This window comes from Melanaphis sacchari, unplaced genomic scaffold, assembly GCF_002803265.2.
Source record: "Melanaphis sacchari strain LSU unplaced genomic scaffold, SCAv2.0 Contig23_pilon_pilon, whole genome shotgun sequence".
NCBI lineage: Eukaryota > Metazoa > Arthropoda > Insecta > Hemiptera > Aphididae > Melanaphis > Melanaphis sacchari.
The window spans coordinates 4,353,197-4,380,772 of record NW_020271114.1 but is presented as its reverse complement, the minus strand read 5'-3'; the positions used below and the strand labels follow the sequence as shown (position 1 = coordinate 4,380,772).

The window sequence follows — 27,576 nt, the reverse complement described above, 5'->3', positions numbered from 1 at the left end:
GTCGGCAAATCTCGCGACGATAACAATGGTACAAAAACGAAAAAAAAAATGGTAATAAAAAACGAACTTACGTAGGATGGCACGTCGCGGTACATAATACATAATAATAATATACAAAATAATAGTTATCACACACCCTGTTGTTTTACACTTATTTGAAAATTAATTAGAGTAAAAGAAAAAAATACATGACGCGCGTATGACGACGTTCGTTGTTGATTTACGTAGACTGCGCGCGGCGACGACGATTGTCAGCGTACGAGACGAAAAATATATTTTATACGCGAGAAATCTTCTCTCGCGGACCAAATACTTTGTCGTGGTGTACGAAACACGTAAGCAGCACGAGTCGAGTCGTATATCGACGACGAAACGAAAAAAAAAAATGTAGGTATACATAATATAAATAATAATAGTAACACAATACCCGAGTATTACGATCATATTATTATTATTTGTAGTCAATACACACATAATAATATGAATGTTATCCATACGAGAAAAAAAAATGTAATCGTTCAGGAAAACGAACAATTAAACATGATATACATGCGCATAGACTTATTGTTATTATTATAATATTTTATCTTTGGTTTTGACAAAAAGCTGTGTGCGCACGCGCGTTTGTAGTGTAGTATGTTGTGTGTGTGTGTGTGTTGTGTATGTGTACGGTGTGTGTGTTCTGTGTGTATCGTTCTTAAGACTAAAATTTACAAGTACAAATAGTATAATAACATTATCGGCGCTACGTTTTATACATTTTAATAAATAATATTATTATAAACACATTTTATATTATTTACTATATCATTAGAATATTACTACACAAACGTGAGACGTTGACATCATAATAACAACATTACGACCCCGTCCGCACGATTCCGCGGACACCGCTGCTACTGCGGTTCGGACTTGCAGAGGACCTCGAGCGGGGGCGACAGCAAGAGTTGGCCGTCGGTGGGCGAGGCGGGCGACGGCGGGTCCAGGCCTAGCGCGGCCGCCATGGCCGCGGCCCCGGACGCGGACGACGACGAGACCATCTCGTACCGGGAGTGGGTGCGCATGTGCCGGGTGATCATGTCCCGGCGGCACGCGGCGTACGGACACTGCGGACACTTGTACGGTTTTTCGCCCGTGTGCGTGCGCTGGTGCGTGCTCAGGTGATCGGACCGCGAGAACACTTGCCCGCACACGCGACACGTGTACGGCTTGACGCCCGTGTGGAGTCGCATGTGCCGGGTGAGCATGTCGCTGCGCGCGAACGACCGGTTGCACACCTCGCACGGGTACGCCTTGGTCGCGCCGCCGGACGAGTCGCCGCCACCGCCGCCGCCGTTTTCCGACGACGACGACGCCGGCGTCCCGGTGATGGACGACGACGACGCCGACGCCGAGGTCTTGTGCCGAGAAGCCATGTGTTTGGCCAGCCGGTCGTGCAGGCTGAACATCTGCCCACACACCGGACACACGTACGCCACGTCCGAGCCGACGGGCATCTCCTCGACGACGGGCGACACTTCCAGGTTGTACCGGACGGCCACCGAAGCCTTGGTGGTGCGCGATGCCACGTCGCCCTTGACTACCGGCACGGTGTAACCGCCCGCGCTACCCGGCCGGCTGTAGTAGCCCACCGACACGACCGACGTCGTAGGAGTGGCAGTGGAAGAGACGGCGGCCGGGAGCGGAGGTGACGGCGGCGTCGTCGCGGCGTTTGCGATGACGGTGGCCACGGAGGGTTCGGCCGCTGCCGTCGGCGGTTCAGGTGCGGTAAACGGCCAAAATCCGTTCTTCATGGACAGGTCGAGCGGCGAGTCTTGGGGCGGTTGCGGCGGCGGGTGCGCGGACGATCTGGAGCCCGCGGACGGACCCCTCTTCCGAGCCGGCTTGTCCAGCGGATGTGGCACCGAGAACGGCCTCTTGCCCCTCCGGCTGCCGGTCCCGGCCGCGACCGTAGTGTTCAACCTGACAGCCGCGGCCGTCGAAGCGGTCGAGTCGTCGTTACCGCCGCCGCTGCAGTGTTCGGCTTTAGTAGCTTCGAACCACATAGGAACATCGGAATCGGAATGGCTCCGCCGCTTCCGGAATATGTCGGGCAGGTATTTGGTGTGCAGGTAGTGTTCGAACGTGTACATGGAACCGGCTAACAGCGATGCCGGCGACATGGGCGTGACGGGTAACTGCTGCGGATTCTTGTCGTGGTGCATCATGTTCCGGTTCAGTTGGTGGTGCTGCTGCTGCTGCTGCAGCGATGTGGGAGGCGGCATGGGTGGTAGCGGGTGCCGGGGCGGCGAGGTCCCGTCGCCACCGCAGAACAGGCAGTCGCACTTGGGGTACTTGAGATAGTGATGAAGCGGGTGCGGTGGGAGCGGTGGCGGCGGGTGAAACTGTTGCTGGGGCGGTGGTGCGGGTAGATGCGTCGCCGGCGGGTCGTCCGGCCTCGTCCGGTTCGGGCTGAACGGCGAGTCGGTGTGGGAGCTGCGCGGCGACCGATTGCACGACGACGATCCGGCTGGGCTGAACGGTTCTTCGTAACTATCTTTGCACGACGACCTCCGCAACGACTCGTCACTCTCGTACTCGACGCCGTTCTGGACGTGGCCGCTATCCACCACCACCATGGCTGTCACCGACCCACCGTCCTCCTTGATCGTCGTCTCTTCTTCTTTCACGGCCACGACCTCGTTGTTGTTGTTGTTGTTGTGATTACTACTGTTGTTGTTGTTGTTGTTGTTGTTGGGCGAAGTCGCCTGACCCGCCAACCTGTCCAACACTTGGTTCAGGCGTTTCCGCTTTTTGTGTTTGACGACCACCGGACGCGCGCTGGGAACGTGATGTAGATGGTTGTTATTGTTCGTGGCCAGCGGATGGTTATTGTTGGTCTTGTAGATCGTCGACCGGCTCGCCCTGTCTGTCGGCGGCTCCATTTCCACCTCAGCCATAGTCATTCGTGCAGCTAATCGAACAGACTTTCGATCACCACAAAACGACGCACGCGCACCAACAAGGTGGTGACCTGAAACGAAAACAATTTCAAATTAAAGCCGATCGTTTAGAACCGTCAGTGTATTCATAAAAAATAAAGTTTTTAATAAAAGTTTGTGTAACTAGTAGAAACAAATATATTGTTTTTTATTCTTGATAAAAACTACACTGCAGGCTAAGCTTTCAGAGTTGCAATATCGAATATTGTAAATCGTTTAACATTTTTTAAATGCGTAATTATTATTAATTAACTCAAAGGAAGTCCACGACGCAACGTGTAGTTTTTATTAATCAAACACGCAACTTTGCTACGACACAATTTTAAAGTTCAGAAAAATCGAGACGGTGTAGAATAAACAAGCAAATAAGTATTAAACGAAAACATTTTCAGAGCTGAGCTTGAGATTTTCCATAGATAAAGAAAGGTTGGATCCTTCTCAGATGAATCACTCACGCAGAGAATATGTTTTAAAACAAAAATGTTGAAAATTTAAAAACATCCACGAATAAAGTCGGAAAAATTGAAATAATATTGTAACGCAAAAGGGTAAAGGCCAAAATCCATAAGTAATCTACGAATGTAGATAAATCCACCACCTAAATAAATAATATTTATTTATTTTTTTAATTAACATTAACACATTATAAATTTTAGTTATTGTGATACTTAGTTTTTTTTTCACTTTTAAATTGGAGTCGCGGTCTGCACGTCGCTAGTCGCACACGTTTAATTACGCTCCGTTATTTTCGCGATCCCGTCAAATTTTCGCGTCCAAAATTGTCGTACCTAGTACGTAAAAAAAAATTCGCAATTCTTCCCTATTTATTTATACATTATAAAAACTGGAAGTGCGCCTAAGTGCGTTTTTTTTCAATCCAAATGTAAACGAACTGAGTTTACGTTTAAATAAAGTTCTTACCGTCTACTAAATCCGTCACGCTATCGCTGCAACGCGCATCGGTACACGACCTTTGCCCACAGATAACATGCCGCGTTCTCTCAACGTACCCACATCGCCGAAAGTGATTAATAAACATGCAGATAAAAACAAAAACAGCAACACTATACAGGCAGCTCGCCTAATCAAAAATTCTACAAATAATCCTATGCTGAACTCAACAGATCCAACTTCACTCCTGGTTGATAACACGGATGCCGGTTGGACACAAAAGATAAGTAAAAGAAACCATTCTGATTCATCTGAACCAAAATCTCCGGATCCTACCTCAAATAAAAAAAAAAATAATAAATTATTTATAACGACAAATCGTTATGAAGTGCTTACTCAAACCGAACCTGCTGCTACAATAATTGAAGCTGACACTGTCTCCGAAGGATCTATCATTGCTGATCATATAAAACCCCCACCTCCAATCTTCATGAAAGGAGTTTTAGATTTCCCTGGCTTTTCCTCAGTTCTAATTGAGCTGATCGGAGTAGACAATTTTTACTTCAAATCTTCCACCGATCGATTAAAAATACAGACTGCTAACCCCGAATCATATAGAACACTAATTCGCTATTTGAAAGACCAAAAAGCAGAATACCACACCTTCCAATTGAAAGAGGACAAGCCACTGAGAGTGGTTATTCGAAATTTGCACCCCTCCACACCTACGGAGCTGATTAAAGCTGAACTTGAAACACGTCTCTACGAGGTTAGGCAGGTCACAAACGTGCTGCATAAGATAAATAAACGCCCACTTCCACTTTTCTTCATTGACTTGGAGCCCACTGACCACTCCAATGAAATATTTCAATTATCCTCCCTTCTTCATACGAAGGTTAAAATCGAAGAGCCATACAAACCAAAGTTGGTAAGTCAATGCCTCAACTGTCAAGACTATGGTCACACGCGATCCTACTGTGGCTACTCAGCTCGTTGTGTCCGCTGTGGAGACTCACATTCTTCTTCAATCTGCACGAAACCAAGAGACTCTCCTCCCAGATGTGCCCTATGTGCAGGAAACCACCCAGCCAACTACCGAGGATGCAACGTCTATAGAGAACTTCAACGTCGAAACAAGCCTAACAACAAAAGTAAATTTTTACATGATAATGTTAATTTTAAGTCAACTAATAATAATTCTACTGTAAAAGAATGCCACCCATCTGTGGAAACCAACCCTATAACCCTCACTCCCTCTTCATCCCAGAGAACCTATGCCCAAGCTACTTCAAATCAGTCAAGAGATACCAACCATTCTCCCCCTGAACTAGATTTTGATAAAAAATTTTCAAGTTTTCTTGACGAATTCAAATCAATAATTAACCCCTTAATTACACTCTTAACTCAAGTTATCTCATCTCTCTTAAAAAACAAAAATGATAAATAACTCACTCACCTCAAAATCAATCATCGTCATCCTTTTCAATGCTAATGGAATAAAAAACCGCATCAATGAATTACAAGCTGTCCTATATGAAAAACGTGTCGATATTGCCTTAATTACTGAGACTCACCTTACCAAATATTCCAATGTTTTTATCCCAGGTTATACTCTGCTCAAATCCAATCATCCAGACAACAAAGCTCATGGTGGTGTTGCTGTCATAATTAAATCTACTTTGTCCTTTTCTCCCCTACCAAACTTCTCACAAGATTATCTTCAATCCTGTGCTGTATCTATTAAGCTGAATCATATACCTATCACCATCGCTGCAGTTTACTGCCCCCCGAAACACAACTTATCTTCAACTCTTTTTCTCGACTATTTCTCATCATTTACTTCAAATTTCATAGTCGGTGGAGATTTTAATGCCAAGCATCAATCCTGGGGCTGTCGAACTGGCAACCCACGTGGCAATGTTCTACACAATTTCGTCAATGCAAACAAATACTCAATTCTAGCACCTCCAGGTCCAACGTATTGGCCAACTTCTTTACGCAAAAAACCTGACATCCTTGATATTTTCGTTGCCAAAGTACCAAGTAATTTAGTCTGCACTCCGGAAAACATCCTGGATCTAAACTCTGACCACTCATCTGTACTTATGACAATCAATGCATCCCCAACATTACGTATGACAGCTCCAAAATTATTTTATCCTTCAACTGATCGTATTAAGTTCCATAACTTAGTAGATCAAGAGATCACACTGAACGTTAAATTAAAAACTCTGGAGGATATTGATAACGCCGTTGATAAATTTACCTCAATCATTCAATCAGCTGCATGGGCATCCCAATCTAAGTCTACCCCAACTTCCAACAGCACGCCATCTTTACCGATGCATATACGTTCATTAATTACGGATAAAAGGAGAGCCAGGGCAAGGTATCAAACTTCTCGTTTACCCTCCCACAGAGCACTTTACAACAAACTTTCTAATTCGCTTAAAAAACAACTTCTTAAATACAAATCAGACATATTTGAACAAAAGCTATCCAACTTATCCTCTTCTGACGGCAGCCTCTGGAGGGAAACAAATAAACTCCTACAATACAAAACTAGCCTACCACCTTTAACCAAAATTGACAATTCTATTGCTATAACTGACGAGGACAAGGCGGAGTCGTTTCGTCAGCATCTAGCGGAAATATTTAGGCCACATCCCGACGTAAATAATCCAAATCTCACCTCTAAGATTATCCAGTACTTAGATTGTCCCATGCCTCTTCATCTCCCTGAAAAGTGTTTTACAACAAACGAAATAAAAACAGCAATACAAAAATATTCCACCAAAAAAAACACCAGGCTTTGATCTTATTACTGCAGAAGTTGCTAGATGTCTTCCGAAAAAAGCTATACTATTTCTTACCTATTTATTTAATGCAACCTTACGGCTTTCATACTTCCCACTCTTATGGAAATTTTCAAACATAATCATGATTCCTAAACCAGACAAACCACCTGATCTGCCTTCCTCGTACAGACCAATAAGTCTATTACCTTTTCTAGGTAAGATACTGGAAAGACTGATACTTAAAAGGCTATTACCTTACATTTCTACGAACAAGATTTTACCTGACTCGCAATTTGGTTTTCGCTCAGCTCATAATACAATACACCAGGTACATAGACTAGTTGACGCAATCTCGTGCTCCCTAGAATACAAGCATTATTGCACTTGTGCTTTTCTCGACATTAGCCAAGCGTTCGATAGAGTTTGGTACGAAGGTTTACTTTTTAAATTAAAAAAATTTCTGTCTCCCTGTTTATATTTATTAATTAAGTCTTATATAAGCGACCGCCATTTTCAAATCCGGTTTGGCTCCTCAGTATCCAAAATCGAGGAAATCTTAGCTGGAGTTCCCCAGGGCGGAATCCTCTCTCCCTTTCTTTTTAATATCTACACTTCTGATCAGCCCATCTCCCAGAACACAGCTGTAGCTGATTACGCGGATGACAAAGCCATCATATCAATTGACAAAAACCCTATTACGGCCTCGGCAAATCTTCAAACTCATCTCAACCTAATGTCTGATTGGTACACCGATTGGCGCATTAAACCTAATCCCTTTAAGTCAGTACACATAACATTCACCTTATGCCACTCCATTTGTCCAAATGTCTATTTAAATAACATACTTATTCCCACAGCTGACTCAGTTAGATATCTTGGAATTAACTTGGATAAGCGCCTCACCTGGAATAGCCATATCCGTATAAAACGACTTGCCTTAAACGCCCGTCTTCGCAGACTACGAACGCTACTCACAAATAATAAACACTCCAGCTTAAAAATTAAAGTTCTTATGTATAAAACATTACTAAAACCTCTATGGACTTATGGTCTCCAACTATGGGGTACAGCAAAAGCGTCCAATACAAACAAAATTCAGCAATTTCAGAATATTGCTCTTCGAAAAATTACTAATGCTCCACCCTTTGTTTCGAATTACACTATACATAATGACCTGTCAATAAAAACTGTATCAGAAGAAGCTATACATTTCTACAAAATCTTTCATGCCCGGCTGCAAACACACCATAACCCACTCATTAAAAATCTATCCATTCAAACATTACCTGGCAACCCCAGGCGTCGATTAAAAAGGAGATGGTGCCGTGATCTGCTAGGGAACTAATATCAAATAAAAAATTATTATAAAAAAAAAAAAAAAAAAAAAAAAAAAAAAAAAAAAAAAAAAAAAAAATCAGTATATAAAAATATAGCTAGTTTTCATACAACCTCCAGTTAAGTGCCATCAATGGGTGGCTTCTTACTCATGTACTCATGTATTATATTTTAACCCTTATCAAATATGCTAATTGTGCAAAATTGTACAGATTGTATATATATCGTGTAAAAATAAAAAAAAAAAAAAACTTTTAAATTGGCCCAACCACTCCTAATTCTAAAAAAAAATTGTGAAGTTTTACTGCTATACTTAAAGACCACGTTTGATTTACCGATATGTACAAAAACTATGAAATTTATATAAAAATATAGAATATAAATCATAATTTGTATTATATTATAAATATTAACTATAAAAAAACAGTTTTAAATTTAACTAAAATATTAATATAATTAAATATAAATGAAGGCTCTTTTTTAAAATTAGATTTCTTTTGGAATTAATTTTTTTGATTTATTAACAAAAAACATGCCTTGATTTGTATTATAGCTTAAAATATGCAAAAATATGCAACATACATTTTTAGATTTGAGTTGAATATGTATTACAAAACGAATATGTGCCAAATCATATTAATAATATGCAAATGAATGTACTTCCAAGCTCTGATTATTATTAATATTATCATTATTGTCATTATGTAGGTATTTTCTGACAGCATGTTAAAACGACGGATTGAGGGAGGGCGACGGCGACACAGAGAACCTAACCCGTTCACCGCCGAGTGAAAAAAATTGCGCGTAATACTCGATACGACGGGTGGTTACTGGTTACGGCAGCAACGTTTGAGGACACGACTGCGACGCGTCGTTAATTAGTGCTCTCGTAGCCCGGCAAGGACGCCAGAGATAATAATAATATTATTAATATTATATACATTATATATATATTATCATTATTATCGTATGTGGATATATTATAAGAGACACGTTTATTATGTATATATATATTAATACACTATATACATATGACGTTACGCAACGGTCGTTGTAGATTGTTAATTGACGAAAAGAAAAAATTGTTAGCAATAATACACACATATAATACGTGGTTGTATTATTACCAATATATTAATATATATATTTATTATAGTGTATGTGTGTGTGTGTAATATAAAATTGCCCAACTCAATATATCGGACACAGCGGGGAAGTCTCGTCGGCCGCGGAAAAGTTGCGTGGATGTATAGTACAGTCATCTCGCTGGCACAGACGAATAATGACATCTCACAGATACCTGCAATACTGCAGTATCATACTTGACGTATTTACACCGATCGTATAGAGACCTCAGACAGGTAACGTCGCCAGATTTACACCTACGGTAATAGTCCGTAGTTTTATTTGCTCGACCATTATTCCAATTTACTCTCTAAGTCTCTGTAACTAGTAAGCGTATATAATACATTGATATGATCAACACAGATTGAACATCACAACATTTATACAGATATTGAATATGGAAATGGTAAAAATACAGGTCGGTGAGCGCGTTTGGATTTTTTGGCCCGAGGAAACTTCAGTAATTATTTTATTGTATAATACGTCGAACTATCAAGGGTATTACTATTTAAAAATATTCAAATTTTTGGTGATAACACTGCAGGCTAAAATTAATGAGTATATTATGTGAAAATCGGTTAATACTTCTTAGCATCTCTCAAAAATATTTCACATCGTACAAATATTGATTATTAGTAATTATATCTAAAGGTAGCTGTTAGATGGTATGTAGTTAAACTGCACGCCTTATATGTACTTAAAGAAAACAATTATCAATACGCTACTACAGTACACATCATACATGTGCAAATAGTGAATACTACGACCAACTGTACGCGATTTGAGACGAGCGGCTAACCTTTAAAAAATCAATGAAACTATACCATTGGCAATATAAATCGTCCGAAATCAATTGGTTTGATTTTTTATCTCATCTTTCGTGCTTCAATCTTAACGAATCGAAAACAGCACTGTTACTGCATGATATAAATACGAGTGTGTACGTCTCGGTGACGGTTTTTTTTTTACACACACACACACATATATATATAAAGGAATTTTTGGAAACTCGACTGACCGTATATACTTACGCACGTCATCTCATAGTCAGTAGTAGTAGTAACGTAGTAAAAGAAGTAGTAGTACTAATGCATGGAAGCGGTGCGATCGTGGTGTTAACGACATTTAACCGGTTTCGCCAGAGGATTATGGGAGACGATTTTGTTTGTTTTTTAATTTTTTTTTTTTTTATTAGGCACTGTTGACGTTTAATTCTTAGTTTTATTTTATTATTCGTTTCCAAGACGCTTGGACTAACCCGATATAATAAAACGATCAATAACTGAAAATTCATCTCGACGACGATCGTAATGTTGTTATTATCACATTATCATCTATGCGTACCGACCTGGACCATTTTGTCGTGTGCAGCGACAAAGACGACAGGCGGCGTACATACAACGATTATGTTCATAAATTTCAACAAAAAAAATACTCACGATGACTACGGTGACAATCATCGACGACGGTCATCGATTAAAACCACATTTGCAACTCTCTATAAATTATAATTTATAATATAATCCACACGGCGGCAGAAGACGACATTTGTGTGAATTTAAAATATTTTCACATAACATGCTTATGTACGTATGTATATATAAAATTATAAAGTTATTGGTACGAGTTTTATTGGCGAAATCGAAAGGTCGTTTGAAATATCGCTTCACGCGTCACAATGATTGAGCACTTTTTTTTATATAATTTACGCGTATGTATTCCGTGAAGAAAACCTACGACTATTTCATATTATTATTTTACCTACGATAAAACGTACATAATATTATATAGGTGTATAAAAAATCAGCGGCACTGAACGTCATCCATGGCGAACGTTCATTACACGACCATTAATCCAAAACATATGCAATTTAATATTAATACGTATAGTAAATGCGCGAGGTGCTTAGAATACCCTGTTACAGTAAGTACTAAGTGTACAATAAACAGATGTATATTATTTAATTTATATGCGTTGTGCCGCGAGTTTTACAAGTTCGAAAGAGATGACTACTGCGAGTTTAAATTTGAAAGCCGCGTCTTTATTGATAAAAATGGGATACACCAGGATAAAATTACCCTGCGTCTCTCCCTCTGATCATATTGTAACGAGTGGTGGCACTAAAATACAAACAAATTTCACAATGATAGCGATGTCTATATTACAATTTTACGTACAAACGCATAGTGTATAGATTTTCGGACACTTACTGACAACCCCTTGACAATAGAAAAGTCTGGTTGTCTAATGTCGTGAGGTGCATTTGAGGAACGCTATCACCACGATGATCGACAAAACTACACAATGTTATTGTACACCGCAAAAATCTAAATGCAGTTTATGACGGATCGAAGAACGCACCAAAACGATATTAAGTTAAGTGAAAAACGATTATTTATATTATAATTAAATATTATTGCTCGAGGACAATAATAGTGCATATTATATTATTTTAGTGACGAGCAGTAAAAACAAAGAGACGCGTGCGAGTTGCTCTCACGCTGCCACCCATCGATATACTACAGCGATATCATGTTACAGAGTGCATGATTTACGAGATGATGTATTTATGCGTATAGTGTTTACTATAGTGTACTATATAGTGAGCGTTACATGGATAACAAAAATACTACTTATATTTTATTATAAATGCCGCGGCGACGGGGTGGTAACGGGAGAAAATATGAAATCGAACGGACTTACGAGGCGCCATATGAACTGCGGGACGTAGGTGTGTATATAGTAATATATTATACACGGCGTATTATACATATATCACGACACGGGGAAAGACGGATGGTCGTCCTTGACATTGGGTCGATCGAGTGTGTTCTGTGTCAGAACTACCGCGGCCAATATAGTAAAGTAATCGATAAAATACGCTACAAGCGGACGTAAAAGCATACAACGACAAGGGTAGTTTTCGCAAAAACATGGCAGGAGCGGTAGAGAGGAAAGCGCGCGCGCAATCGTGTCTATGTGTATATATGTGCTACCTGTTGCTATGTTGCTACACGGGCACTGCTCTCCGAGCCAACAGGTTAACCACCCGATCCGCTACCGCTTTCGTGTTTTCCGATGACCGTGAATCGCGACGTTATTTCGATTTCTATACACACGCACGCCGAATATCACGCCGAGGCCATCGACCGCAACTACCGCCGCCACCACCACTTTGACATCAACCCCTGTTACTCCAATTTAAACCACCCTATCACACAAATAAGAATCAATACGGTTTTAGGACGACATCGTAATAATAATAGAGTAAGTAACGGGTGGTATTTTTACTATTACATGTAGGTACGCCCAATTTCGCAGTTTTCCTTTTCACAGCATCTCTGGCGCTAGCAACTCACCATCAATCACTCAAATAACTGTTCAAACAAAAATTCATTCGGAAGCTTGCTAATCCTACCAAATTCGATGAATTCTTTATCGAATATTTCTCATCGACGTGATGACACAAGATATGTATTGCAGTATCAAAACTAACTGCGACACATAATGCACACGAGTACACGACAGGCCGATTTTCGCGAACGTGTATACATATGCAAATTACAGAGACAACAATTATTTCAAATTTAAGCATTATTATATTATTATTGTTGTCAATGTGTGGGCGTAAGTGGGCGTAAATTGTGGGAGCGTTTCGCGCGTAGGTCGCGTCCTAAACAGAGGACGGCGCGTGGGCCCCCCCTCGCGCGACTATATACTCATATATATACTCCTACGCTACTGTTTTCTAGAGCAGTACTTTCGGACTCTGGTCAAAATACAACATAATAACCGACAGCGACGACTTACGTCTCGCAATATTACCCGACACAACGACACGCATGCACTGCGGGATGCTTACAGTAATAAAGACTACGGCGGGGGATGATGTGATCGATTTGATTTTTGAAATTAAATTACCTAACTAACGCGAAAACCAAGTGCCGCGGCTTATTTATTACTCCTACAATCGAATACATTAATTACACCAATCGCAGTATATCGACACAATATATTAATACCTCATATTATTGTATTAAAATGTTTCGAATGTGAGTTACACTTAAATAAGTTATTGCAGCAGAAAAATCAAAAATCCTATCTAACGAGTCCCCGTGATACGTAATAATTTATGATATACAATAGCGCATAACCAAATTCAAAAAAAGAGGGTATCAGCACTGTGGGTATATCGCGTAGTATAGTTAGTTTCGTAACACGCGCGTTAGGCAATCACAAAGCCCTCGTACGTTTACTATAAATATTTAATATATACACCTTAACAGGCACGTCAACCACCGTAGGTGTATACATTATTATTATTATTATTATTAGTACAATCATATTATCGTCTTCTCTCATCCCTCAGCGGTACTCGGACGAAGAGTTTTACACCCCTTCGCACGAACCAAATACTTACGCCCTCCGTCGGCGACGAGTCGTATTGTGTGTGCAGTGTTTGTATATAAAAACGCGGTACGTGTCAACGTCCGTGATGTGCAATAAGGAAGAATAAACCGCACGTGCTAAACTACTATTGGTCGCTTGGGCCCAAAAGAACTAAAGCCGACCCACTCGCGCAGCACGTACCAAAAACCCAGGACCTCGAACAACCCTTTACTCCAGACCACCGGACAGTGAATATACGGATTAGGCAACATTTGAGATGGTATGACGGCATCAAACATAAAATGAGAACCTCTGTACAGTAATCTAGAATGTCGATAATGAATGATGATAATAATAATAATAATTAAAATTTAAAATTAATAATAGGTATGCAAAAGCTATCGTGGACTGTCATCATGCGTCTTACAATTATTATTTTATTTTTTTGAGATCGCCCAATGTATTTCACAAACACGTTAAGTATTATGGGCAATGAAAACCGTTAGAATTAAACCAAAAAGAATCATCAAAAAATGCCAACATCGCTTTTTGTTTTTGTGATATACAAAATTGTAATAAAACGAAATACTACGATCATAGGTACACGTAACACACAGTAAATGTATATAGGATACAGCGATAGCGATGACGGGTCTCTGGCACAAATCCGTTTTGTATTTACTCCGATAAATTAACCAATATTAAAACCATAATTCCTGAATTTTATTTTAAATATTATATATGCGCTCACGAGTTTTGTCACGTTAAAAGACGAGCGGACATTTGTACATAATAATAAAAAATACGATTGTTTTCTTAAGTAACATGACCTACATTATACATACAACAGGACTTGTGAGTTATTTTTCTTTAATACTTCAAAACAATTTTAATCCTACGCGGTGTATAATATTTATAAACGTTTAAACTTAAACCTAAAACTAAAGTGTCATATTTTCAAGGTGTACCTATAACAATAAAAGATAATAATACATTTTTTAAATTATTGTTTTAATTTAATTGATATTTTTGACGATGACTATACAGTTATTAATGTTGACACTCGAATCCTGAAATATGCAGTTACGGGAGGTAGGTTTACATTAAAATAAAATAATACATCAGCTATTCCTATATAATAACATAAATAACTTATAAAATTAATACAGGGAGCAAGAGTTTTTATTTGATTAACCTGTATGTTTCATTTATGAACGGAAATATCATATTGGAATTTATAAAAAAAACAAAATAAAAACTAACTGTCTGGTAAACAATATTTAAAAATTATGAATTTTTTTGATAATGAATACGTAACAGCTTTGCGCGACACAATGGCAGGATGCACCTTTTTTTCTTTATAATTCACCCACCAAATCTGTTCAAAGGTCATCAGTACATCCTTGGCAATCATTAATTATTTATCCTTGAAAAATATTCAACATTTGAACCCGTCTAGCACACGCACGTTTAGTTCACCTCCCCCATTTCGCATAGTATTATAAGCAATATATTTGAATATTCAGCCTTTGTGTACCTATGTATTATTTAACGACAATTTTATTTTGTATTAATTTCCTGTAGGCTCAGGTTAATTATTTAAATTTAGATGAGGACTGGATTTTCTTGTGTAATTTTTTTTCACTAGAACTAATTTTTTTTTACTTACATTACATTATATGTATATATATAAAACAGTAATGTAATATTTTTCATAACATGTCGATTTTATTTTTCCCGGGGGACGTCAATAAAAAAAAACATTCTCTTCTAGATAATAAAAATTATAAAATAATAAATGTTGATCGTAAAACAGTGTCCGGCGCTATTAAACTTGACGTCGGCCGTAAACGATTTGTTTAATAAACATACCTAATATATAAGCATAACTACTATTATACGATTCATTTATAAATTATAGGTATAACCGTATAGGGAATTTGTAAGTATATGTCGAATAATTTTATTCGAGTTTTATTTTATAAGCTTTCAAGTTTACACGTCAATGACAATCTCATCTTATGATTCGGATCATTTTGTATATTTATAAATTTTCAATTACCTACCATTGCATAACTACATTGTAAAAATAACTTAAATAACAAACATTTTGAAATAAGTCAACAGGAAAAATATTTTAATACAATTATTATTTATAATTTTTTAAATTTATGTCAATTACTTTTTTTTTTGACAATAAATTATTATTATTACTAAATTATTTGCCTTGTGAAATTTAAATCCGGAATAGAATTTCATCAGTCGGGCGAAATTCACAACATACGCGGGTGTGTTTAACCTAGCATGGAGGGGTAACTATATTTTTGCACAAACGCATTTTCTACCGGATGTGCCATTTAAACAAATTAATGTCTTATTTTCAGTCATCGCTTTATCCAGGCAATTCTGCACGCCCGTAATTAAAACACGATTAGGACAACGACGACGACACTTATGCATACAACTACTTATACCAAAGAATTTTGACCACACCGAAAACACGATAGACCTACGGCCTTGTATTACCATATAGACAGAATCGATTTTTCGAATTCATTGGTCACTAATGGGTTTCTTATTACAATAATCACCGGTTTTCCTCTGAACTTGATTTATTAGTTTTAAGTCGAAATTTAATTGAAGTCCTCGCGTTCGACACATCACACACATACACTACTGTTCTAGTTCGATAATTACATAGGTCGGTATTATTTCAAAAATCAACGTGTTATTAAAGTGTCTCGAGGAACGAAAAAACGTCTTAACCGTAATATCAATCGTAAAGTTTAAACATTTTTTCGATGAGTAATCAAATAATGAAATATGCCTAAATGTACACACACGCGCTATTTAAGTCACATTCGCCGCGACCATCGGAATGTGGGGCGTAAATGTTTTCGATACTCAAAAAAAAAATTAATAACAACGCCAGTGATAAAAAAAAAATACCTCATAAATATTATTATTATAATAATAATAGTAACACCGAGATGAATATTATATTATTATATACGATAAAGTGCGCACGTTAAAACACCGGTAAATCTGCTCACAGCGAAAACGACCTACGTCGGAGCGACGACGACCATTATGATAATACCCTCAACAATATATTATTAACGATAAAAACGATTCTAACCTGCTGAAACCTGGGTTTTCTTTTTCTGTTATTTATTGACAACACGAATCCGAAGACAGCAGAAAACGTGCGATTTTCGAGAATACACGGACAAAACTTCACGACGGCCGCCGTACATCGTCGAGAATACTATGGTAAGTCACAACGCGTCAAGCATTAATCTCGGATCGTATAACATGTGATATTATATTTTATACTCGAGAGGAGAAAAAAAAATTCACAGCGAACGATAGACCGCACACGAATCCGATTTTACACCGCGATCGAGTAAAAAATCGTCATGATAACAATACGTTTAATAATGATACTATAAAAACGAATTATCGTGTGCGCGTGTGTCCGCGTTTACGTATAGGTACTTCGGCGACGGAATATCACGGCGCGTGTGCGTAAGTATAAATGAAAAAAAAAAAGAACGATATAAAATACGAACGACAACGGTGGTAATAATATTAATATCATATAATATTTTTGTATGAAAAAAAAAACTCGCGGGCGCGTGTTGATCGCGCTCGGCGTTTATAAACTCGATCGTGAGACACGTGATCGTTGCGCGGGACGTTTACATTCGTGAAGATGACACACGACGAACGTCCGGACCGCCACTGGCTGGCCGGAGAGCTCCGCGATCACGTCGCCGACCTATACCTGGCGCACTCGTGACGTCCGGCGCTCCGCTCCACGGTGACGGCCGGCGCACACACACGCGCACCGTCGCCGTCGACCGCGCACGAACGGACACGAAACGATAGCCACCTCCGCCACCTCCGCCAGCGCCGCCACCACCGCCACCGCCATCGCCGCCGCCGCCACCATCGCGTCGACGACGACGACGCCTCAGCGGCTCGCCGTCGCAGCCACGCGCGACCGACCTCCCCGTAAAATTTCGCGACGATAATAATAATATTACGTGCGATTATCGTCGTGTTGCCACGTGCCCACCGTCTCACTATTTTTACTTCAACGGAAATAATAATAATAATAATAATATTGTTCATATTTTATTCGTTAATGGTTCACTAAAAATTTAATAGACCGATCGTGTTCGAAGGATAATCACAGCTCACGCACCGCTGTTATCGATTCATTAATAAATAATCATTGTAACTCAAAAGTTTGGCTAATAGCGAGTTAATGTTCGTCGGGCGACACGGTATTGTCCAGCGTTATTATTTTAATAATATCACGTAACAATATTGTTGTTACGAATTGAAAATTAATTATTATTATTGTCGAGTCCGAATTGGTTTTTCTCATCAATACACTATGAACAAACAAATCGTTTGGAGCCGAATATCAGTGTTCCAAGAGATAAAGACCACCGAACCGTCCACCACCACCCCCCTCGGCAAACGCATACACGCACCATACATTACCCAACCACTAGTTGCGCCAATGTTGCACACCCCTCCCACACAAACAAGTCGTCGGTACGGAATAACTGGAATACGGTTATCAAAGTCGCCACACGCCGAAGCCTAAAAATAACTTATTGACACAACGACCGTATATAAATTGTCTCTCGCGCATATCTTGTTATGTTTGAAATAGGTAAGTACGTTTTGTACATAATAGTAACGTACGCGGTACGCCTATTTATACATATTTACGCGTATTAATATAATATAATATTATACGTACTATTACGTATGGATGTAAATACGGGAGAACGACCATAGTCTATAGTAGAACAGACAGGTATTTTTCGAGTTACTTTAGTTATTTTGTTCGGGACTTTATCTCTTCTGCGTTCGAACGTGTATATTATTATATTATAAAAATAACCGATGTCGAAGCAATCTCGTGCGAATATTATTTTTCCTGGCCATTACTCAACCGTTTTATCGATTACACATTAGACGTTATATTGATATCGCGTACGAACGCGTCACAGGCTCCGGTAAACAACCCGTACGCAGTATGCACTGTACACAGCACTGGCAGCATTTATAATGCGATTTAATAATACATAGGTATTCGATTTTATCCACAACGGTTGATGTCGCGTGCTCGCATTCGAATAGTCTGTGAAATTTACCGCCGCCACCGCTATTCTTCGTAGCGGTATTACATTATTTTCTCTAGTCCATCTCGAAGATTGCGTTGTAAGCGACAAATAACACGATAGGGCCCCTATCGTAGTAAATAATAATGATAATGATATATCATGCGTGAATGACTTCGGAATTCGGACTAGCCAGTGGTATGATCGTCGTCCACACAATACACGAAAAACAATAACGATCCACGGCGTGTACGGATGTGGATTTCCTTGTAATATTTCCAACCGGAAAATTCGATAAAGGGGCCTGCCGTATATCGTTATACGATTTGTCGTCGCTTGGCACATAATAATATATGCATTGATTTCTTAAGCCAAAGTCGTTAACCGTACAGTAATAATAATAATAATAATAATTTGCTGAGAACATGCACTTGCACGGTGTTGGTTCTATCGATTTTATCGTGGTTTGACGACGGTACGATAATAATAGCATCGTAGTTGAGTTACAGAGAAGGACGAGTGTCGCACGTGTCGTGCTCAAAACAACGATCAAAGTGCGTCAAAATATCTTTACATATTATTATCCTTAACCACCCACAATTAAAAATTATAATTATAAATGTTTACACGGAATCGGTGATTATACTAAGAATAATCATAATTATCAGAGTTTCATAATTTCGGCCACGTGATAATTAATTTATATGTGCACTCCATAATTATTCGTATCAATTCAAATTATTTCAGCGTTTTTAAATGATAAATTTAAATGTTAACGATTGCTCATAATTAATATCGAAAAAATAAATCATTAACTATCGGCTATCGGGTGACGGATACCTACAAATTACAGCGTGTAATCGTGTGAACGTGGTGTTAACTTAATCAACCTTACCTAATCTAACTTACAAGGTATTTAAAATTCATCTCCATTTTTCTATAACGATCCCAAGCTTTTGAAAAAAAAAATCGAAAACATAAGATATCGATTCCGAAACGTTCGTGTATAGGTAATAATGTGACACGCGCTAGCGAATAAACCGATTCACGGCGGCATGACGGGGAGAGGTGGTTTACAAGCATGTATGGTTAAGGTTCACACATTTAAAAATAATGAAATCGAAAAAAAAAAATTCGTAGGTAGGTATAGGTTTATTATTAATCGATATATTTTTTCTTTTCATTATCCACTGCGCAGGCAGCATGCAGGCATCTGTGTAAAATAACATACAACATCAATAGGTGTTATCGTCGTCGTCGTCGATACTTGTCCTGTCCTGCCCATATACACGTACATAATGGTATACGCTATAGCTCGCGCGCGCGAGCCGTCGGAAAGGAGACGCATACACAAAACCGTTACGAAATCGATTATAACATAAAATATTATTATTTTTGTCGGGAAGCGCGGAAAAATCGACCGAAAGACGGCGGAGGTGGCAGCGGCGGACACACATTGACTCACGTCCGACGCCGTCTCGAGTTTGACTCGCACGTAAAAGAGTGACGACAAAAAATAAAATAAAAATAAAAAAAAAATAAATAAAAAATCATATTAATAACAATAACAATAACAATAATGATAATAATAAAAACGATTTTCTTTTGGAGACCGGTCGACGTGTGCGCGCTAAGACGCGGAGACACGAGAGGGTGACGTCCGCCCGTCCGTCCGTCGCCGCGCCGGACCGCCACCGCCGCCGAGACTCGTGCCGCCCACGTGAGTCGTTTTTCGTCCTCTCATCCCCCCATCCGCCGCTCACCGCCCCTCCCACCCACCGTGGACAGACAACGGGCGGCGGCGCACGGGACGCGATAGCACGTGCCCGTCCGTCTTCCATTGTACGCGATCGCACGTATAATATATGTACACAATATAATAATAATAATAATAATAATAATAATATAATATAATATAGGTAACCCCCACACGTGTATACACATATAACATTATATCTATTATTATTATTATCATTTATTATTGTCGTGTACGAGGGTTGGTATGTGTGTGTGTGTGTATAATATGCGCGGCCACCCTCGCTTTTGTAACGCACCGGGTCGCGTGTTTAACAAGATTTCGCGCCGATACGAACAACACGCAGCCGCCGCCGCCGCACATAATATGGTAGGTGGATTATACACATTATTATTATACGTTCGTGATTTATTCGTGTTTGGCGTTTAGGCCGACGACGATCGGACATCGAATAGCTCCGCGTGTATCTGTTACCTTTTTATCGGTTTCACGGGTGCCACGGTAAACGAGCGGGGCATCGGTCGCCCGACGGGGTGCCGTCGTCGTGTCGTGTCGTCGAAGTCGATAAGTCGCGGTCCGGAAGAGTAGTTTTTACTGCTGTGGTCGGCGGTAGTCGTACCATTATTATAATATAATATAATATATTATTATTTATTATTATTATTATAAAATGCGATATACCTACACCGCGCGAACAATACGCGCGGCCTGTGTAGTCTCCTACTGATCTCGCTCTGGTCTGCGCACGTTTTATTTACGGGTGTAGTACGTAATGTAAATTGTGATGATAATATATCGAGGTATACAAGTATATATAATAATAATAATAATAATTTGAGGTTTACGGCGAAGAAGAGACGTATAGTATTAATATTAATAACGACCGTTATTATTGTGCTGCGGGACCGCGGTGTACGTGTAATTATTTGTTATTGGCTGTTTATAATATAATACATAAATATGCGAGGTGGTCGTATTACACTCTTGTGCGTGTATAGATGTGTGCGTGTGTGTGTTGGGTGTCGCGTTATAATAAGGGCGAACTACGTGTTTTATATACAAAGTCGACTGACGGACGACCGTTTTTTTTTTTCCTTAACAGCGTCCCGGCCGAAAGAGAGAGATTGTAAAACTGTCCGAATCCGACGTCCGAACACGTCTACGGACAACTTGTGGCGGCAAGAACGAACATGTATCATAATATACATATAATGACATAAACAATACGATCGTTTACGAGCGCAGCTGCTAGCGGTGGATTTTTTTTTTTATAAGGGCCGGTAGGCATATCATAATACGCAACGTCTTGTTTTTCTCGTGGTTGACGCGTTTTCGACGGATTTCGTTAGTTTTTTTTTTTTTTGTTTCTGCGACGACAACCCGGGGTCTCCTGATAAAATCAAGCCCTGTAATAATGTGGTGTTTGATTTTTTTTCACCGCGAATTTATAAGGTTACGGTTAGTTTGTGATGCAATAATCGTGAAATCATAAGTCACTGAAGTTTTGTTGTATATCTTATAATATACGAGTACCTACAGTATACTAAATGAAAATAAAGGCTCGTTAATATTCCTTGCCTTTTTCATATAATATAACCCATTTCTAGTTTTACATGATATAGGTTTTATGACGGTCTTATTTATTATTATATTTTATGTCTTGTTCGTGTTTACAAGTAATTAATCATTTAAATTCGTGGGATTAAAAAAATAATATAATATATCCATTAACAACAATTTTAAATACATTTAATTGCGCATGCAGAAAAAAATCTCTTTACTCGGTCGTATAATATACCAACACGCCCACCACAATATTCTAATTAATAAAACCACTTCATTTATTGGTAGAAAAGAGTAGATAAACTGATGCTAATATATTATATTATATGTCGATATACCATGGTGAGTAGATAGGTTGATAGGTACTTAGAGAAATGCGTTAGTTTTCACCCGACAAGACACTGTAGAAAATAACGTGTCACGAATCGCGATCGTAGAGATACGACACCTCATCGTAGGTTACTTGAAAAATAATAATAATCAATAAAAACGGCCACTACGTATTTGTAGAAAAAATGGAATTCGGGGTCTGGACGAGCACAGATGCGGAAACGCGTGTCAGCTAAGTACTTGGATTCTTATCAATACGATCAGACCAGGACTGTATCTATTGAGGGGCGTGACGGCCGTAACAATGCGGTTCTTTTATGCACGAAAAGAAAATAGCTTTAACGGTTTTTTTTTTTTTTTTTGTATGAAGAAAAACAAATATGTATTTACGTATTTTAATCTGCACACACGCTTTTTGAGGAGAACAGATTTTGCTCGTTGTGGACTCGTGGTATATCTAAGTAAAAAAAAAAAACCTCTTAACTAATCGTTGCAAGTAAACACAGTATATACAATAAGTTATAACTATATAGTATATAGTCATATTGTGTCCGTGTTTACTTAGCATGCGTATATATCCATTATACACACAAATATTTCTTTTTCAAAGACATAATATACGCGCATGTATTGCAAAAGATATAATCTTGATGTTTAAAATTTGTTCATAGATATAATATACGTATCAAAATGTTTATCTCGCCTATATTATATTTACTTTTTACTTTTTGTGCATTTTGTTATATATACCAACCATTCAGTATATACGGTAAACGTAAACGGACATAATGTAAAGTGGGTCTTAAAGTTTATACCTAAGCTTCATCTATGGTAATGTGAGCAATCAAACACAAGTTCTTAAAATGTTTTATTTAAAATTTTAATTTTAAGCCGTTTAGTCGAATTTAATTTTAACCATAAACTTAAGCTTATAGTACCTATACGTATTTGTTTACTTATAAAATTTTAAATAGGATATACGTGTATACTGTATAGGTATTAAGCATCGTATAGTAATATAATATAAATCTCTTTCTCGTGTAAAAGCGATTCAAGAAAAACGGGGTTGATCGATCATCACTATTACCATTGTGCAGGTAGACCGTTATCCGTGTAACAAAATCTTATTTTCAAAATATAGTTATGACACGTGCGACCGTTTTTTTTTTTTTTTTTTTGGCGCATTTCGTCTTGAACGTCTCATCGACAAAGACCCGACCCAAAGGAACAGCTGCATCGTATGACAAACAACAATCGATGACGCCCCGTGCGGCTGTTTGATCTCGTAACAACCCAAACGAAATTGGATTAGAAATTATATTATATGCAAACACCGTAAACGGCAACGCACACATAAAATTTAACAAGAGTTTTTCTTATTCATTGAATTTCCACTCGATTTGATCCGTCCGGTCCACAAGAATATATTACGTCTTGCCAATAAACTACCAAGCGTCCTACTACCGGAAATTTCTGTCCGGTTTCGTAATATTATATACATTTAAATTAATATTACTATATTACAACGTGTCTAGACTGTTATCTTACAGTGGTCGGACGTATTAATTTCAACTTTCATTTTCATATCAAAAATAGATAATAAGGTTATAATATTATGTTATCGCAGTAAAAATTGTGTCTACTATATAAAAACCGATTTTGATAAAATTTTTGCCGTCTATATCTATATTATACGTGAGAATCAACTTAGTCAGAACAAAATGTATGGATTATATAAATAATTATATAAGTTTAAAGGCATACGCAAAGGCCATAAATAACTGAATTTAAAATTTTTTATTAATTTTTTATGATCCGAATATTATTTTATTTTGAAGTATCTCAAAACGAATATAAAGCGATTATTTTGCAAAATCAATCCTATTCCTGAAGCAGTAAATTATTTTTTTTTAGAGGACATTTTAAAAGATAATTATTATATTATTAGAATTGTTTTGATCTATATATTATGAATTTTAAACTACTTATATATACTTTTTTTACCGCTGAATGAACCCAAAAAGCAAAAATATTATAAAATCAAAAACACTAGTTGTGTATACTTGTATAGATATTAATATTCGGTTGTATTTAGATGTTACTAAAATTAATACTACAGTCGTTACAAAACTTAAATATTGAAATATGATTAATATTTAATAGACTTTTTCACGAAAAAATATCATACAGTAAAAACATTTTTTAAATTTTGAAAAAAAATTAATGATTTTATGTATATTTTATAATAATTGTTATATAATTTACGATTTAAAATATTAAAAAAAAGTTTTTAAAATTTACTAACATAAAAAATAAAATAAAATATAGATTTCAAAACTGGCACCACAAAATAATTTTATAAAACGACAATAAAAAAGAAAAATTATTTACACAGGATTAATCAAATTTGAAAGAATACTATGACACATTATAATTTATTGTTATATCTACCTATAATTAAATATTTTTCATTGGTGAAGAATTTACTTTAAATTTATCTCATAGCCAAACTTGTAATAATTACACATTTAATTAACATCTGAACATTTGATTAAAGGTATCTTTGTTAAAATTAAAACTTCTTGTTTAATATTAAGCAAGTTTAAAATTTACCATTAGACAGTACCCTAAACTTTTTGTTAAATATTATAATCTGAAATTATTTATAATATTTTTTAGGTATGAAATAGGTATTATTATACTTCATACAGTTACATTCCATATTCAACAAGAATACTAATAGTTTTGAATTTTTAGCTCAAATTAATTTTTTTTCGTATAACTGAATAATTATAAGTTAAATGAACATCAAAAATGATTATAATATAATTTTAGAAACTTTCTTCTAAATGCAACAAACCAATATCTATACATTAGAAGTTTAAGAATATTGTGGGTGAGACTAGGGAAATTTAATGATAGGAAAAATACATAAAAGTCGACAAATGAGTTGGGATTATAAAGATAAAAATAAAAATAAAAGTTAATTCTTAAAATACCATCTAATAGGTTTCTTAGGAGGTGCCTAATGACAAAATTCGTCAAGAAAGTGTCAATAATTGTAATACGATAATAATGTACTATTTATGTATAAATAGTATAAACAACAAAGTTGATACGTAAAGCAAACCTTTTAACAAAAAATGGTTAGTTTGAACATATTATAATATGTGTGAAAAACAAGTTTACATAATAATGTGTATAACATAGATTGCAAACAAGGCGTGGACGGTGGACTAAACCTATTTGTATTTGATCAATGTGTGTACTTACTGTATATTAAAAACCAATTTATTAAAAAGTAAATAGAAGTTTAGAGGTCTTTAATGATTATAATATGTAATGTAAAGCGTAAGGTTCAAGTTTTGTTTGATAAAACTTTTAATGGAATTTGTTTATAACTAGTCGAACAGAGATCTGCAATGTAATTTTAAATCGTTTAGCAAACATGCGTTATTTAGCCAATTAAAGTTTTATATCGGTAGGTACAGAGAAGATTTTATAGTTTTGCAAATTGTTTAACACTATGACTAGCAAATAACTCTCTACGCAGAGTAGACCGAAAGCAGCGACGCGGCGCCCACGTATGTCACGAGGTCGAATCCGAACGATGTGTAATATTTGACACCCAAAAAACTTAACGGTTTATTTATATGCCTATTTGAACTTAATTCTGTATTTGTCTGATGGCCCCAAATCATCGGCTCGCGCTTTGAGAATAACTCGGTTGTAAAACTAATTGGTCCGGTCGGTTATTATTATTATTATCATCAACATCGGTGCCACAACGATGGATTTTGTACTTAAATAGAAATAAATGTTCTCGTCTGATATAGTATAAATGTCATAAAAAACGTTCAAAAAACACAAAAAAATAAAAAATAATAAAAAAAACATGCGTACGTATATCGCCCGCAATCCAGTTTTGCATACTACATTCCGGTTTTAACGTCAAAACCGATAAAAATAAGCCCCCACCAAAAATAAAAATAAATAATAATACTAATAAATAAATAATAACAATAATAAAAAACGGAATAAAACCAAAAAATAAATCAATTTACCTTGTGAAATCGTGGCGTGGAATCTCGAACGTAGACAGACGCCCACGAGACGTGTCGTGGGTGAAGATCGACAAAACGAAAAAAAAAAAAACAACTAAATAATAATATTATTACGCACACAGCAACACACGATTTTTAATAAATTATTAAACAAATACGAAACGACGTACTACGGACAACGTATAGATTATATTATTATTATTAATGCGCAAAATGTTTTACCGTGTAAAAGTTATGTAAAAATAAAATAATTTAATAAAAAAATGGATCGCGATATCAATATTATACCGAAGTACACAACGAGATGTGCACGCCGAACGGGCACGATACAGTGCCGTGTGTATAGTCGCGTTCGTGCGACAAAGCTCGGTTTTTTTTTCTCTTTTATCTAAAAAAAATATTTTCTCTCGCGCCGTACATTAACGTATATTATATTACAATAATACGATTACAATGATAATATTATTACGTGGTACACTCTTGCAACAGGTCGTTCGGTCGCCTGTTGCTGACACACTGATCCTTCTTCGGTTCCGCCGACGCCGCTTTTACTCGCGGGCGTCGAACGTCGTTGTCGTCGTCGTCGTCGTCGTAGTAGTAGTAGTAGTAGTAGTAGTAGTAGTAGTAGTAGTAGTAGTAGTAGTTGGGTCTTCCCCCGAAGGGCGGACGGACGGACGGACGTCCGCTGTGTGTGGGGGGATCCCTGTAACCGGTGGGCGGAGTCGTCGGGTTAACGTCGGCGGTGGTGATGTGGAAGGGTGGGTGGGGGTAGTTGAACACATATTATACAATAGTATTATAACGTATTATTTACGTGTATGTGTGTATGTGTGCGTGCGCGAATGCAACGTGCCTTACCTGCATGTACGCGTTTAGATGGTTTCGTACCGTCTTATGCTGTGGCGAATGTTCGTTGCCGAAACCGCAAATTATTATTACACACACACCAACTCATTGGGTACAGCCGTATAGGTTAGGTCTTATGGTCTGTTTTTATACTTTTTATAATATTATATATTTCTGTTATAATTATATCGTCGGCGGGGTTCGGCCTGGGGGCTCATCATCCGCGGCGGCCCGATGGTCGCTCGAGTTTCAGACCTACGTCAAAAAGAAAAAATATCATCCCCGACTTGATGATAATTGATAATAATTATAACATTTATCGACCCGCCGCCGCTAATTGCGCACTGCCGCCT

The 27,576-nt window shown here is 37.7% G+C and overlaps 1 protein-coding gene across 3 annotated transcripts; it reads right to left on the bottom strand.

The window, feature by feature from the left end:
• Nucleotides 1–442: 442 nt before the first annotated feature.
• On the bottom strand, nt 443–26,949 carry LOC112594740 (transcription factor btd-like). Of its 3 annotated transcripts, none has more exons than XM_025339697.1 (2): nt 26,378–26,949; nt 443–3,013 (listed from the first exon to the last, which is right to left on the bottom strand). In XM_025339697.1, exon 2 carries the CDS (start codon nt 2,943–2,945, stop codon nt 897–899), a length of 2,049 nt encoding a protein of 682 aa, XP_025195482.1. In that variant the 5' UTR covers nt 2,946–3,013; nt 26,378–26,949; the 3' UTR covers nt 443–896. The 3 variants fall into 3 exon arrangements, with proteins under 3 accessions (XP_025195482.1, XP_025195481.1, XP_025195483.1); XM_025339696.1 differs by lacking the exon at nt 26,378–26,949 and adding an exon at nt 16,660–17,338; XM_025339698.1 differs by lacking the exon at nt 26,378–26,949 and adding an exon at nt 12,128–12,609.
• Nucleotides 26,950–27,576: the final 627 nt, after the last annotated feature.